At 43.7% G+C, this 14,554-nt stretch overlaps 1 protein-coding gene across 4 annotated transcripts in view; it reads left to right on the top strand.

The window, feature by feature from the left end:
• Positions 1 to 13,712, top strand: part of EGFLAM (EGF like, fibronectin type III and laminin G domains) — a 249,508-nt gene extending 235,796 nt beyond the window's left edge. For all 4 annotated transcript variants that reach the window (XM_077462829.1, XM_077462831.1, XM_077462832.1 and 1 more), the window contains 4 exons: positions 4,924 to 5,067; positions 5,623 to 5,706; positions 6,337 to 6,440; positions 9,097 to 13,712. In XM_077462829.1, coding sequence (XP_077318955.1) covers positions 4,924 to 5,067; positions 5,623 to 5,706; positions 6,337 to 6,440; positions 9,097 to 9,251 — 487 coding nt within the window. In that variant the 3' untranslated portion in view covers positions 9,252 to 13,712. The remainder of the gene's footprint in view (positions 1 to 4,923; positions 5,068 to 5,622; positions 5,707 to 6,336; positions 6,441 to 9,096) is intronic.
• The last annotated feature ends 842 nt before the right edge of the window (positions 13,713 to 14,554 follow it).

Raw genomic sequence — 14,554 nt, 5'->3', positions numbered from 1 at the left:
TAATGTCTCCACTACACCGCCCAAGAGACCCAAGCCAGTTAAAGCCCCCTTCTCACTACCAAGTCATTAACTTCATCCTCCTGCAGTTCGGGTGTCAGGCCCCACTCTGCAGAAGGAGATTTTGACAAGGAAGCAGTGGGATTGGTGAGCCCAACTTTATCCTCCAAGCCAGAGGGAACCACGACTCCTGGAGCCAGTAAGGTAAGATTACTATTGCTGTGACCTTTTCTCGCTGAATCTTCAGCAGGATTTTGAGAGCCAATGGAAGAAGCAGGAACACATACACCAAGAGGAAGTTCCAAGACCTGGACAGAGCACCCTGACACTCCTTCTGCGCCACCTGACCCACGGGACTACTAGAACTGTGGCTAATAGAACCCCCATATACTACATGCATTCCTTCACCATCATTGAAGGCCTGACCGTCACTTCTTTTGTCTGAGACTGGATCTCCTGGATCTTCCTCTGAGGAAGAGAAACATGACCCAGATCCCCATGGAATTGTACTCCTAAATACTCCAACATTTGGGTCGGATGCATCTGGCTCTTCCTTAAATTGATCAACTAACCAAAAGGAGCTAGTGTTTTGCAGGTTAAATTCACATGAAGTAGAAGGAGCTCATTTGATGGACCCAGAAGTAGCATGTTGTCTAGATAATGGAATATTTGCACTCCCTTGACCCTGAGAGTCGCAACAACAGCAGACAGTAGCTTTGAAAACATTCTCAGAGTCCTGCAGAGACCGAATGGGAGACATTAAAATTGAAAATTAGAGCCTTTTACGGAAAAACTGAGAAAGCGATGGTGAGATGAGTCTATGGAAACATGAAGATACGCATCCACCAGATCGATGGAAACCATCCAGTCTCCTGACGCCGCAACCGAATTGATCGTTTCCAATGACTCAATCTTGAATGGTGGAACCTTCATGTAAGAATTCAGTACTTTGAGGTCAAAAACTGGTCCTAAACCCCCTGAAGCCTCTGGAACCAAAAACAGAGGGGAACATGCTCTTTGACTCAATTCGTGCCATGGAACTGGAAGGATGGCCCTTGCTGTCAGCAGCTCTCTATATATCCTCCCAAACATCTGTAGGAAGTCCAGTTTCTATGAACAAGGTCTGAGGGGGCCTTGTTCTGAACTCGAGACGATAATGTGTTCTCGAATGACAGATACAATCCAGGCATCCTGTAATTTGTCCGCCCAACCCAAACCCCCCCCCCCCCCCCGAATTGGGCTAGTCTTGCTCTTACTTGAGAGGGTTAAGCGGAGACACCTTCAGAAGGACTTATTTGAAGCTTTAGGGGAACTCTGGAAGGTTAAAACACCTCCCTTCCACTGTCTGAAAAGCTATCTTTAAGCACTGGTCTCTCTGAATCCTTCTTTGAATCTCTTGTTAAACCGAGAGGGCTGTTGTTGTCTTTTTCTCTTCTGTGGGATTAGGCTAGATCTGCCGAAAACCCTGAATTGCTGATTCTAAGTCTTCCCAAAGAGTAGCTTCCCGTCGAATGGAACCGAACACAGACTGTGCTTAGAAGCCTTATTGGCAGAACAATGCTTCAACCGTAGGGCTCTGCGGGCTGTGACAGAATGAGCCATTATCTTTGCTGTCATCTTGACCTGGTCGACACCCACTTCAGCCACAAACTCTAGAGTAGTCTTGAAAACTGCAAAGGAGAAGAACTGCCACTTCCCAGACTTTCATCTGAACATCCATCCACCAGCTCCGCTACCCACAGTCTAAGGCTGGATTCACACCCATGCACTCCCAGCACTCCCTGCATTCTGCAGACTCGCACCACAGAATGTGTTCCATAGGAAACCATGGTTAATGGAGGGTAGTACAAATCTGCAAAAAGCACCAAAAACTCACAGGTGCGAATCCAACCCAAGTTCTGCTGCCACAGAAGTGAGTGCTACCGCCGGTCTGCAGGCTGCTCTGGCCAAACTATACAACCTTTTTAGGTCTGTGTTTATTCTGCGATCCATAGGATCCCTAAAAGAGACCGAATGCTCCAGCGGAAGCAGAATGTGGCGGGCGAATCTACGTAATGAAGTATTCACCTTAGGTGTAGTGTCCCAAGGGGTACAGCTTCGATACTCTGACTGCGTGCTTAATGTAGGATTTAACCTGGTGTGCTTTTGCAGCATTGTCTTGAAGCAAGATACACATATCCGCTTTCCTCTGAGGACCTCAGTTGAGTAGGCCCAACAGGATCTTTCTTCTGCTTGGGCTGGCGATGAAGACCTATCCGAAGAAGAGGATCTTCTTCTGTGTCTGCGCATGGATTTGCTCTTTTTAGAGGCTTTCTGATGTCTTGACCTCTCTTGGCTCGGCTTCGAGCGAGTAAAGTGAGGTAAGGGTGAGGGAGAGCTAGAATGCTGTGACAACAGGCGTCTATTCAGCTACATGAAACTCTGTGATTTGTCATATCTACTCCCTTTTTTACTCCTTTGAGGCGGGCATGCTGATTTGGAACCTCTTTGCGGGCATTTATCCCGCACTGGGCCCTTCTCTCTGTAAAACACAGAGGCTGTGCTCACTTTTAAAAAAAATTTAAATAATCTTTTTTTTTTAAACAAAAAATAAATAAAATAAACTTCTTCATCCGAATCTTCAGTGCTAAGGCAGCTAGGCAGGCAGGCAAAATTTCACAGACCTAGAAGGCACAGGATAATAAAAACACTCTGACAGACAACTAACACAGCAGTAAGTAATGAGAGTCCTGGGAGGAGGCTTACCAGAGCAGAGGAGCAAATTGATCAGCTGGAGGCTGAGATTAGCCCTAGAGGACAGAGCCTGCTGCAACTCAGCAGTGAACATTCTGGTGTTTGCTAGGCAGCCCAAAGAGGAAGCTGCCTCTGACCTCACCTGCTTAACTCTGAGCTTCCTGAAAGGAATACATGTGGAGGCAGTGAACTACAAGTCCCAGCGAACCAAACCACTGCCTGAACATACAAAAACATGGAAGGAGAGAGTGCCAGCACCTGCCTAACGAAGGTATATACAGTCATTTATACTGCCAGTGACCTTTGCCAGTATTTATTATACAGTCATTTATACTGTACCATACAATCCCAGCACCACGGGAACCCACCTCCTCAGGAGATTTACAGCCTATATGGGGGGGGGGTCTTCTTCGGGAGAGGCTAAACCTGAACAGGATGGATGGTTGATGGAGAAAAATAAAAATAAAAAAATAAAAAATAAATTTTAAAAGGTGTCGAGGACGAAAAAAAAGAACACTGGTGTGGGCAGACAGTCACCCTTTATGGGCTAAGAAAAAGGTGGTCCTGGAGGGGTCAGAGGGGGCGGAGCTGGCCCATAGTAGGCTGACATGGGGAGGTCCAAGAAATATATATTTTTTCCCTTATTTTATTTTTTATGTGCACTTCAGCAGTGGCTCAACATCATGATTTTACTGCAGTGACGACACAAAAGGCGCCAACACACTGTCATCTTAGTCTGATTTGGGGTGACAGTGCCAAAGCTGAATTGAGTAAGAGTTGCCACCCTCCGAAGGGATCCTTGCTGGTATGATTTAACTGAAAACAGGGCATACTGTATGAGAAAAATAGAGTTATATAACAACAGGAAGTGAGAGGAAATTTCTACAACGTTAAGAAAATTCTTACTTTAGACAGTTACCACTGGAACAAGTGTCCTCGGTGGAAGGTTTTTCCTCTGTTCTCATTTCAGGGACACCTCTAAATATGAGATTTTTCTTCCTGGTGACAATGGACCCCAGGTCAATTGAGAGGGTTAACCTCCCCATCTGGGTCTCAGATGGTAATTAAAACCCAATAGAGGTTCTAACCCTTCCCTACCCAATCCCAAACAAAAAAAAAGTGGCTTGTTTACTTTAAAACAGAAATATTTCATAGCAACAAATACCATAACATTAGCAAAATAGTCCAAATGTTTTAGGATTTGGTAAAAATTCACTAAAATAGTTAAATAAGTATGAAGTCCACTTTATATATAAGATGAGGCAGATGTAAATGTAGGATTAACCATCACAGAAAAAAACGTTACAGATAATAATTCAAAACAATCGCCTCCTCCACACTGCACGTGTCACAACCCCCCTGGGAAATACACTTACCAGATAATACTGGGTTATATGCCTATCTGTCAATGGATGATGTCTGCTCACTGCATACCCTCCATCAGAAGATACTAGGTTGTACACTTGACTTGCAATGGGTGTTGTCAGCTCTCTGCATGTAATCCATCTAGATGTTTGCTCGTCACAAGCAGAGAACAAAGATACACATAGTGTAATCCAGTACTAAAAGGTATTTATTATAGGTTTCCTTAAGATTGCACACCTACAATATAATTCAAAATAAAAGAGCATGTAACAACAATGTATCACAAGTTGATATCTCCTGACTACCTCTCACCGCTCCTGCAGTGTTTCCAGGTAAGGCAAGCAGGAAGGCAGGAAAACTAGTTACGCGATTGCTTCGTCAGAGTATGCCTTCTGACAAAGCAATCACGTAACTTGTCAGGGCTTGACCACGTAACAACCTATATCATTGGCTTTCCTGCTTGCCTTACACGGGAATACTGCAGAAGCGGTGAGAGGTAGTCAGGAGATATCGACTTGATACAGTTCGACACAGTTCTTGCACGCTGCGGACCTCGGCACCCATTTTAATGAGCAGTAAAAGTTTTGACTACAAGTGCAGCAGCACATTTTTCAGTGTTTAGATTACATTTAATAGGTCTGTATAAAGCTCCACTTACTAATTTCCAACAACACTTGGGCTGGAGCTGAAGGGTGTTTATCAAGTTCCAAGAAAATTTGTCATTTTCTAAATGTGTTGTAAATGCTGGCCTTGTATGTACAAGCAAAATCAAAGAAAAAACAAATCCATGTGTACTTGGCACGCAGTAAACATAATTTATTTTTGCAGAGTTTCTGGATCTCGTACAAACATCTTTATGAGGTTTAAGACAACCGTGAAGGATGGACTGCTTATGTGGAGAGGGGACAGCCCTATGAGACCAAACAGTGACTTTATTTCACTGGGCCTTCAGGAGGGGAATCTTGTTTTCAGGTATTTGTGGTTATTCAGTTATTATTTAGGCCTTGAATAGATAAGGTCTGCCTTGTAATAAAAATGTTTTAGTTTGCAGATAGGTGGCCAGGTCAGGCACAGAGTCCAGGTTCTGGACATGTAAATGGTTTAAACCTGGAATGTTCATGATTTATGATATGTAACAGGCTGATAAACAGGGAAAGCATAGACAATCTGAGTACAAACACAGTCAAATGTGTGATGTCACCAAGTAAATGGATGATGCCACTGTGCCTACTGGCAAAATCAGGAGCTCTAGATCCCACGAGAATGCATGCCTCCAATGGGCTGGTCTGTGTTCTTGTGGGATTTCCAGCACCCAGCTCTGCCAGGAGGTACGTTGACAATACCGTTGCCTCTTGGAGAAGCCTTGTAAACTGGAGTTTCTCTTTATTCTTTTGGGGGGGGGGATTCTTTGCTGAGCAATGTTTCATAGAAGGTCTGCTTTAAGGCTAGTTTCAAACCAGACCGTGCCCTGTAAAGCAAACCCTCAAATTTAGAATTGTGTACTTTCTTTTCTTTTCTTTCATGCAGCTATAACTTGGGCAGTGGAATGATCTCGATAATGGTGAATGGAACATTCAATGATGGACGATGGCACCGGGTCAAGGCTGTACGGTGAGAACCATCTTAGTACTTTGTACCTGCTTAGAACTGTATAACTATTATAAATAATACAAATAAGGTGAATAGAGATATATAGCAATGCTGGGCGAAAAATGTCCTATGGATGTAAGTTCTTAAAACTAAACTCCAGCCAGGAGGATAATATACAAGTAACAAGGTGCCACCTTACTGCTTTCCAAAATGTTCTTTTTTTCTTTTATTCGTTTAATGGCGAATCAGAAAGTAAGTGTCTTACAGGCACGGCTGTGTGGTGTGGTAAGGGTATGTAAATCACAAGACTGAACAGAATTACAAATCCGTTGGAAAGCAAAAAGGAACATATATAATTTATTTTTCTATTTATTGATTTTTTTTGCTTGGAGTTCCTCTTTAAACCTTGGTACTATAGATTCCTGTATAGACAAACAGTTTCAAGGCTATAGAATTGAATGGTCAGACTAAACTGCAGATCACTGAAGTCCTGACCTGATGTCTTGTGTGGTTCCACAGAAAGGAGTATGGACTGAGAGGTAAAAAAGAATGGGGTGAACAGCAAGGGGTGGAAGGCTAGATGCACCCGTCTATTATTACGGAACAGAATGTTGTTTCTGTTGTTTCATCATTATCAATTTACTTTTCCAGAGATGGACAGTCGGGAAAGGTGACTGTGGATGACTATGGTGCCAGGACAGGAAAATCTCCAGGGTTAATGCGACAACTAAACATTAATGGAGACCTCTATGTTGGTGAGTGCTGAAAGGTTAGGATTGGGTTGAGTATAATATAGACAGACAGTGACCACACACGTAGACCGTGGCACATGGATAGATGTCTGCAAAAAGACACCCTGCTCCATCCCCCCTTGATCCTTCTCCACCTCAGTCACTCCAGCAAACCAGGTGCTGACTTCAAGGTAGTACACCTCTGTCCCATCATCACTACCAGATATGGAGTTGCTCAATGATAATGTTGTATGAGGTAAAGTTTAATCAGCCAGCACAAACTTGCAGATCGTCCCCATCTACGAGCCCCACTATAATGTGTTTCACTCTCATGGGCCTAATCGTAGAGATATTCCAGACAGAGGCTACCATCAGGAGTCACAGGGGTCGCAATTGCGGCATATACATGAACCGATACCCTCCTTTTTTTTTCCTGCAGCTGCTGACAGCCTAGCTCTCCTCTCTCCCCCACTTGCATTTAGTGGCTGCAAGGTGAAAATGGAGGGAATCAGTAACGGTTCATGTATATGCCACCCCTCCTGTCTGGTTTAATCATCTCTGCTCTGCCGGGTCCTCTGTGTGCGCCCATGGCCAACCCGTCACAGCGCTGCCAGCTCCCCCCCCCCCTCCATTCCTGATGGCTGCTGGGGGTGGAGGTGTCAGAATGGAGAGCAGGAGAAGAGGCCAGTAAATGTGTAATTTACTAGCCCCTTCCTTTTCTGAAAGAACACAGTAAGTGAGCAGTACAGCCCACTCGCTGTGTTCATTTATAACTGAGGCATAATAAACTGTCTCAACACTCCGTCAGAAGATACTGGGTTATACACTTGACTTGCAATGGGTGTTGTCAGCTCTCTGCATGTAATCCATCTAGATGCTTGCTCGTCACAAGCAGAGAACAAAGATACACATAGCGTTAAACATAAAACGGTGTTCACACAACACAAAATGGTGTTGTGTGAACATGCCCTTAGATTTCCTCCATGATAAGAGCAGCCTTGCCTACCTACCTTACAAGGAAGACCACCTACTGGCTGTTTGAATGAGGGTTATGCTTGCGGTGTCAGTAGGCAGCACTTACTTACTGGAAATTAGAACAGGTGTAGCTGTTTCTAGTCCAAATCAGGAGAGAAACCTTGGGTAACAATGCTGCTTCTCAACCCTAAGGCTACTTTCACACTGTGGCGCTTTATAGGCGCTATAATGCTAAAAATAGCACCTGCAAAGTGCCTTGAAAGAGCCTCTCCACTCACTCCAATGTGAAAGCCCAAGGGCTATCACGCTGGAGCAGTTCACTGGCAGGATGGTAAAAAAAAAAAAAAAGTCCTGCAAGCCGCATCTTTGCAGTGCTGTAGGAGTGGTTTATATACCGCTCCTAAAGCTCCCCTGCCCATTGAAATCAATGGGAGTGCCGCCGGCAATGCGCCACTGCAGCGGCACTTTGCGGACGGTTTTAACCTTTTTTCAGCCGATAGCGGGAATTAAAAGTGGCCAAAAACTTCAGCAAAATTGACGGCGATTTAGCGTCGACACCCCCAACTCCCCAGTGTGAAAGTAGCCTAAGACAGGAGATGGTATTGGCAGTTGACACTCTAGGACATCAGGGGGTCACTGGCAGGATCACCAGATGAAAATAAAGCTTCTATTTATCAAAGCTTAATTGAACAAGCTAAAGAAAGAAGTTGATTGGCTACAATGCACAGCTGCACTAAATTTTGCACTCTCCAGTTTTAGTAAATCACTCCACTGTGTATTCCTCAACCCACTGCCATAATGTTCTGTACATCCAAGGATCCGCCATAGGCTGCATCATTATGTGACAATCCACACCATTATCTGCTTACATTGCAGTCCCATTACGCCTTCTTGCCTTCCCCAGCACCTACTAATGGACCCTCACCACTTAATATATCCTGCTGCTCTTCTGTTGGCCAACACTTCTGTCATTCAGAAGTCAGTGGCATGTCATCCATCCTCCTCCAGAAGGTTAGTGTGAGCCTTGGCCCCAGACTCAGGCCTTGTCTCACAAGCACACGGATAAGTATCCTCTCTAGGCAACAGGCCTAGGAAGATGAAATATCTTCCAGCACAAACACACCCCCAGGCTTGGGGGAATATCCAAATATCCAGGTCACATCCAAATATTTATACCTTCTCCCTGCTTGCCCAGAATCACAAGTAGAAGGCCCCTTTTGGACGGGGCAGAGTCGGTCCAAGGGGATCCACCTACTAAGCGGGGATCTCTCTTATGATCACTGCTGAGCAGGCAGATGACAGGTCCTTGTCTGTTCCGCTATGCAGAGCGGACACAGACACAGCCCTGCTGTTCTCTATTGGGCAGTTGGATGGAAACGGACTGCATGTCTGTTTTCATGCAATTGTCATCTGATCCGCCAGATGTAAGGTGAACGTATCACCACCTGTCTGTTTTTAGCAGATTTTATAGGATCGGACGCTGGCAGGTGTCAGACACATGTCCACTGATATCCGCTGCCCCATAGAGAACTATGGATGGTTCTATCGGGTCCGCTAGGGTGAAAGTGGCTGAAGCCTGCAACAATGCATGTGCTTACTATCAATACAGCACAATGTGACTGAGGTTTCTGACTAGAATATTATTTCCTTGATAGCAGGAGAACGATTTTATTTTACTTGTTCTAATATTGTAATTCTTTCCTAGGTGGAATGAAGGAGATTGCCCTGCACACAAACAGGCAGTACATTGGAGGCCTCATAGGTTGCATCTCTCACTTCACTCTCTCCACTGACTACCATGTCTCGCTGGTGGAAGACGCATCGGATGGAAAAAACATCAACACTTGCGGAACTAAATAGGAATGGACACTAACATGCTTGAAACCACTCGAGGAACAAAGGAAGACTTTGCACTGTAAGGACAATCTGCAATCCATGTCATTCCAAATATGCTTCAAGAACAACCACAACCAAAAAAGAATCTTCTACCAGAAGATCAAACTTGAACTATTTTCTAAAGTCTTGATTAGTGTGGGATTCAGAATATGTGACTAACAAGAGAAATGTGTGTGCCTTTCTCTCACTTCCGGCCCCGAAAATCTAAAATAGTTTTGAGAATATGGATGAGTCCGTCGAAGATTTTAATCACCCCTTTGTCATTTGTAAGTAATATACTGTAAATGAGGAAATGGGTGTCATTGGGCCTAACATGATAGACCTCATCCCTCCTCTGTGGGATCAAAACAGTTCCCTCCCACCTACCCGACAGTAACCTGTGCAATACTTAGCAATGGAACACCATAGTCATTTCATCTAGTCATCTTTTTGTATTTGTTATTGTTCATCCAAAAAAAAACTTTCTGCAGGAAATCCATGACTGTTAGGAGTGTACCTTAAATCGATGCTAGTTATGTCATGGTGTACAGAATACATGTCACTCCATTGATTATTCGATGATGACATCACCTCTTACCCACACCAGGATCCTTCACATTATCTTGTATTACAGTGACCACCTTTTAATGACTGCAGCTCACTAGAAACTGCCAAAGAGCACAATAGCAATGCAGAATCTTTAGATCCTGATTTGTGACACCACCGGAGCCCTAGATCCTACATCATTCACTCTTAAACTGAAAATGAACCAACTCTACAAATTCTGATCTTCTTTAGAACTACCGATAGATTCGTAGCTCAAGTACCTCTCAGATTAAATGAGTTTCTTAAGTAGGCCCTTACTCTACATAGGATTAGCATGTTGTAATGTGTGTAGCTCTACTCCTGAAGGTACAAATGGTTTTATTGGGACCTGTCTAGGCATAAACAGTTCCACTGGGACCCCAAGGCACTCACTGACCCACCAATGGTGACCGAATAACTGACTTCCATCCAATTGATCTTTTACTTGAGTAGATGGTTAGGGCACAACTGGCCGACATTTGGTCTGTGTGTACTGGAGCCGGTTGTTCAGCTGGCTTCTGTCAAAGGGGCATGACCAAAAAAAAAAAAAAAAGCGTCTGCCAATCAGCGCTCTTTGCCAATAGCTGAGATCGCTGAATGGAGAGTTCTGGCATGGGGGGGTTGTCTCCCTGTCAGAACAGAATAGCAGAGCAGGGAAGATCGCTGTACTGACATTGGATAGTTAGTACAGAAGCTCCTCCTGAGCTGTCAGTTTTTCTTTGTTCAGGCCTCTGGGTTGAACAAAAAAGAACTGCTAATGTGTACTAGACTTAAGGGCATGACTCCAGTAGTGGAATAAAAATTATATTGTCAGTCTTCACAGGAAAAAAACAAAAAAAAACAAAAAAAAAAAAAAACTTTGAAATCAACCCATCTTCTGAACTTGAACTCCAGGCTGAAGAGTAGGTGAAGTAGCAGTAAACTCTCTAGTTGAGACACCGGACTTCCTAAGGTGCACCCGAATTGCAGTTTTCAGGTACCTCCAGCTGAAGTTCTTCACTGGTGCTTTTTCCCAGGATTGGCTCTACACTTGCTGGAAAAAGACACTGCCAGAAGGATTCTATGAGTCTAGACCTAGGACCAGGGCTGGCACCAGTATAACCCTAAGCTGACTTAGGGTGCCAGGATTGGGGAAGCGCTAAAGCCGGGGATCCCTCAAGAAGTGCTTATGCTGAAGCTGCCTACACCTTTTCTAGCTGAGCACTGCTTAGCTCAGCATGGCACCGGCCAGTACAGATCGGGGCTATGTCAATGCTTAGAACTTCAGCTGCTGCCTCCAGCCATCTATACCAATTTTCACCGGCTCTCCCGACCCCTCCTCCTACTCCTCTCTCCCAGAAGAAACAGATGAGACAATGGTCCTTGGCTTGCACACCCACCTCTACCTGCTTCTCTCCCTCCAGGTTCCAGCTCCCTCAATAAATAACAAAACTCTCCCACCTGGGCGGTAGCAGAAGCACCAGTCCAGCACGGAGACAATTATTGCAGAACTGGAGGCATGCGAGGAGGGGCCAGCTGGCACAGACACGGGAATGGAGGGATCCCTTTGCCTTAGTGTTGGTGGAAGGTATGGCAAGGTGCTTTATTCTGACTGTGCTTCATGAGGACAGGGAAGGGGACAAAGCAAGGGACATAAAGAGAAGGGGACAGAAGGGGACATGAGGACACTCAGAGAAGAGTATGTTGCGACAGAGCAAAGGACATGGGGACAAAACAGAAGTAACCCACAATAAAGTGAAATATATTAGATATTGAGAATTATTAATGTAGTTGTAAAAGCAGACGTTTTTTTACCTTCATGCATTCTTATATTTATATTTATCGGAGCCCGATCTCAATCCAGCAGTGCGCACAAAAGCAGTGGCTCTCTCTCATTGGCTCCCCCTGCTGTTAATCAAAGCTAGTGAGGAGGGAGTGGGGGCAGGGTTGTACCATGCTCTGTGTGTCAATGGACATACAAAGGCAGCTTGGAAGTGAGTAAGCACAAGTGCTCCCATAGCAAAGACCACTTTGTCAAAAAGCAACACTACAGGTATTGTAGCTTTCTCCCAAGGGCGGCCTTTCAGTACTCCGCCCAGTCTGGTACCAACCATAGGCAAACTTGCAAAGAATGAAGCATGCTATATAGTGCATTACCAGGACATACTGCAGTGTTTTATTAAAGTGGTAGTAAACCGCTGAAAAAAAAAAAAAAAACCCTACAAGACAATAGCATAATTGTCTTGTCTCTGTAGATTAAACAGGTTCATTCACAATTGAGAAATTAGAGCCAAGAATGAGAGGTTCCCAAAGGTTGATGCCCTGTCAATTTCCAGAACTCATGCTAACTCTATCACATAACAGAGCATCACAGTTAAAGTAGAATTAGTTTTGGATGGAGTGGAGGTGGATTAGAACACCTGTCAATTTTTATTGCTGTCTGTGCCCCCAATAGGGAGATTCACCCTCTCTATTTGTCCTGTTTACTATTAGCATTGAAAATAAAAAAACTCAAATTTTGGGTTGTCCCCAGAAAAGTAATTAAGGGTAAATCATTCAATGGGGACACTAGTCCTGATGGCCTGGGGGTTCACAAAACATTCCCTTAATTTGCAAGGATTTCCTCTGACTTCCTGTTGTGGTTATGGGACAGGAAGTGAAGGTAAATCCCACCAATGGGCCACAGATGGTAAAAATAAACCAACAAGGGTTATAACCCTCCTTTGCTCTGATAAAGAAAAAAAGTTTGCCTATAGCTCTACTTGAAGACAAATGCACCATGGGGCTTGACCAGTTACTGGCAACATCTATTTAAATCTTTAACTCTCCAACAGAACGAGCCAGATGATGCAAATATTTATTGAAAATTACTCTATTTCACATGGGCTGTTGGAGGGTGGCAAAAACAGGCAATAGGTGGCTGCTTGGCATGTTGCATTTGGCAAGTGGTGCACATTACCAAACTTGCCCATTGAGGGTCAATGGGACTATATTGCAATCTAATGGCAAATGCTTGACACAAGGTTGCAGTAAAGTATTAAGGTATAAGGCAGTGATGGCGAACCTTGGCACCCCAGATGTTTTGGAACTACATTTCCCATGATGCTCCAGTACACTGCAGAGTGCCAGAGCATCATGGGAAATGTAGTTCCAAAACACCTGGGGTGCCAAGGTTCGCCATCACTGGTATAAGGCAACGCAAAATCTCCCTTGGACCTCTTGAATGCCCATTAAACTGCCTCTAATTAACTCTCTCTGAAATAGTGGTCCCCTGTGAATTCTTTTCAGAATGGAGGTAGAGCCTACTGCCTTAATAAATGATCCAAGATCTCGTATTACTCTAGAAAATGTATTTGCAATATTTATTCTGATTATTGACCTGCTGCAAGTCAAAATACCAATTTTTTGGTTATAGATTCCCATCAACTGACACCATGTAATTTGCTAATAATTTATCAGTAGAAGGATTAAAAAAAAGTTCTACCTCGATGAAAGAGCAGTATATATTATTTTATTTTAATGACCAAAGGCCCATATTCAGCTGTTATCCATTTTACCGACATCCAGACAGGGGTTTACTCATAACCTTCCCCAGATTTTGTATCACGATCTGATTCCTGGACCACTTTGTAGACCTGACTTAGACATTTTGTACATGTATATATTTTTATAGAACCAAATATAGGACACTTGACCAAATGTAATGTAGAGTTTTAGATGTAACAACTTTTTGCACAATTTCCCCATGTGTTTGTTATGGAAATATGTTTTGTGTCCTAATGTCCGTCTCATTTTCCCTTCTTCCCCCATCTTAATACTTTTGTACATTTGTCTATTCATGTTTGTTTTTCAACCAAATAAATATTAATAAGTAATATTGTACATCAGCAGTTTTGATTTCTCTTCTTCTAAAACCTGGCAAGTTTTGACACACATCAATGCAGTTCTGTATTCATTATTACATCATTAAGTTTAAGCAGTGCATTCATTTGACTTGGTATCAGCCTCTGTATAGTCTATACAGCATAGCTCAGAGAGATGGAGGGAGAAGAAGCACAAGGAGCCAGTCCAGAGTGCTGCAATGTAACGGGAATGCTGATAGGAATATAGATAGAGATCAGAGTGACAGATGTGTTAATGCGTGTGCTGCTTCTCCTTTTGCTCTCCAGTCAGTGGAGCTGTAAAAAGTAAAAGTGAAACTGCAGCATAGAACGATTAGGTCCCCTTTCCTCTTAGATGGGGCTGTACTGTGTGGCAGAATGGTGTACATTTCAGGACTAGATGGACAAAAATCTCCAATCATTAAAATTTTACCTGCCAAGGGATTTTGAATTCATATACCTCAGCTAGGAGGGCAACACCACTTCCTCTGTTATGCCCTGTATATACGATGGGATTTTCCCAACAACAAAACCGTGGATTTTTTTCGAAAGGGTGTTGGCTCAAACTTGCTTTGCATATACACGGTCACACAAATGTTGTCGGAAATGATGAACATCAAGAATGTGGCGTACAAGACGTACAACAAGCCGAGAAAAAGGAAGTTCAATAGCCAGCGTGGCTCCTTCTACTTGATTCCGTGCATGTGTAAACTTTTGTGTGATGGACTTGTGCACACACATGATCGGAAATTCTGACAAGTTTTGTTAGTGGAAAATTTGAGAACCTGCTCTCAAAAATTTGTGGGCAGAAATTCCGACAGCAAATGTTTGATGGAGCAAACA

This window comes from Lithobates pipiens, unplaced genomic scaffold (assembly GCF_037356315.1).
Source record: "Lithobates pipiens isolate NorthernLeopardFrog02 unplaced genomic scaffold, aLitPip1_a1.2 Scaffold_3, whole genome shotgun sequence".
Taxonomy (NCBI): Eukaryota; Metazoa; Chordata; class Amphibia; order Anura; family Ranidae; genus Lithobates; species Lithobates pipiens.
This window is presented reverse-complemented; position numbering and strand designations above follow the sequence as displayed.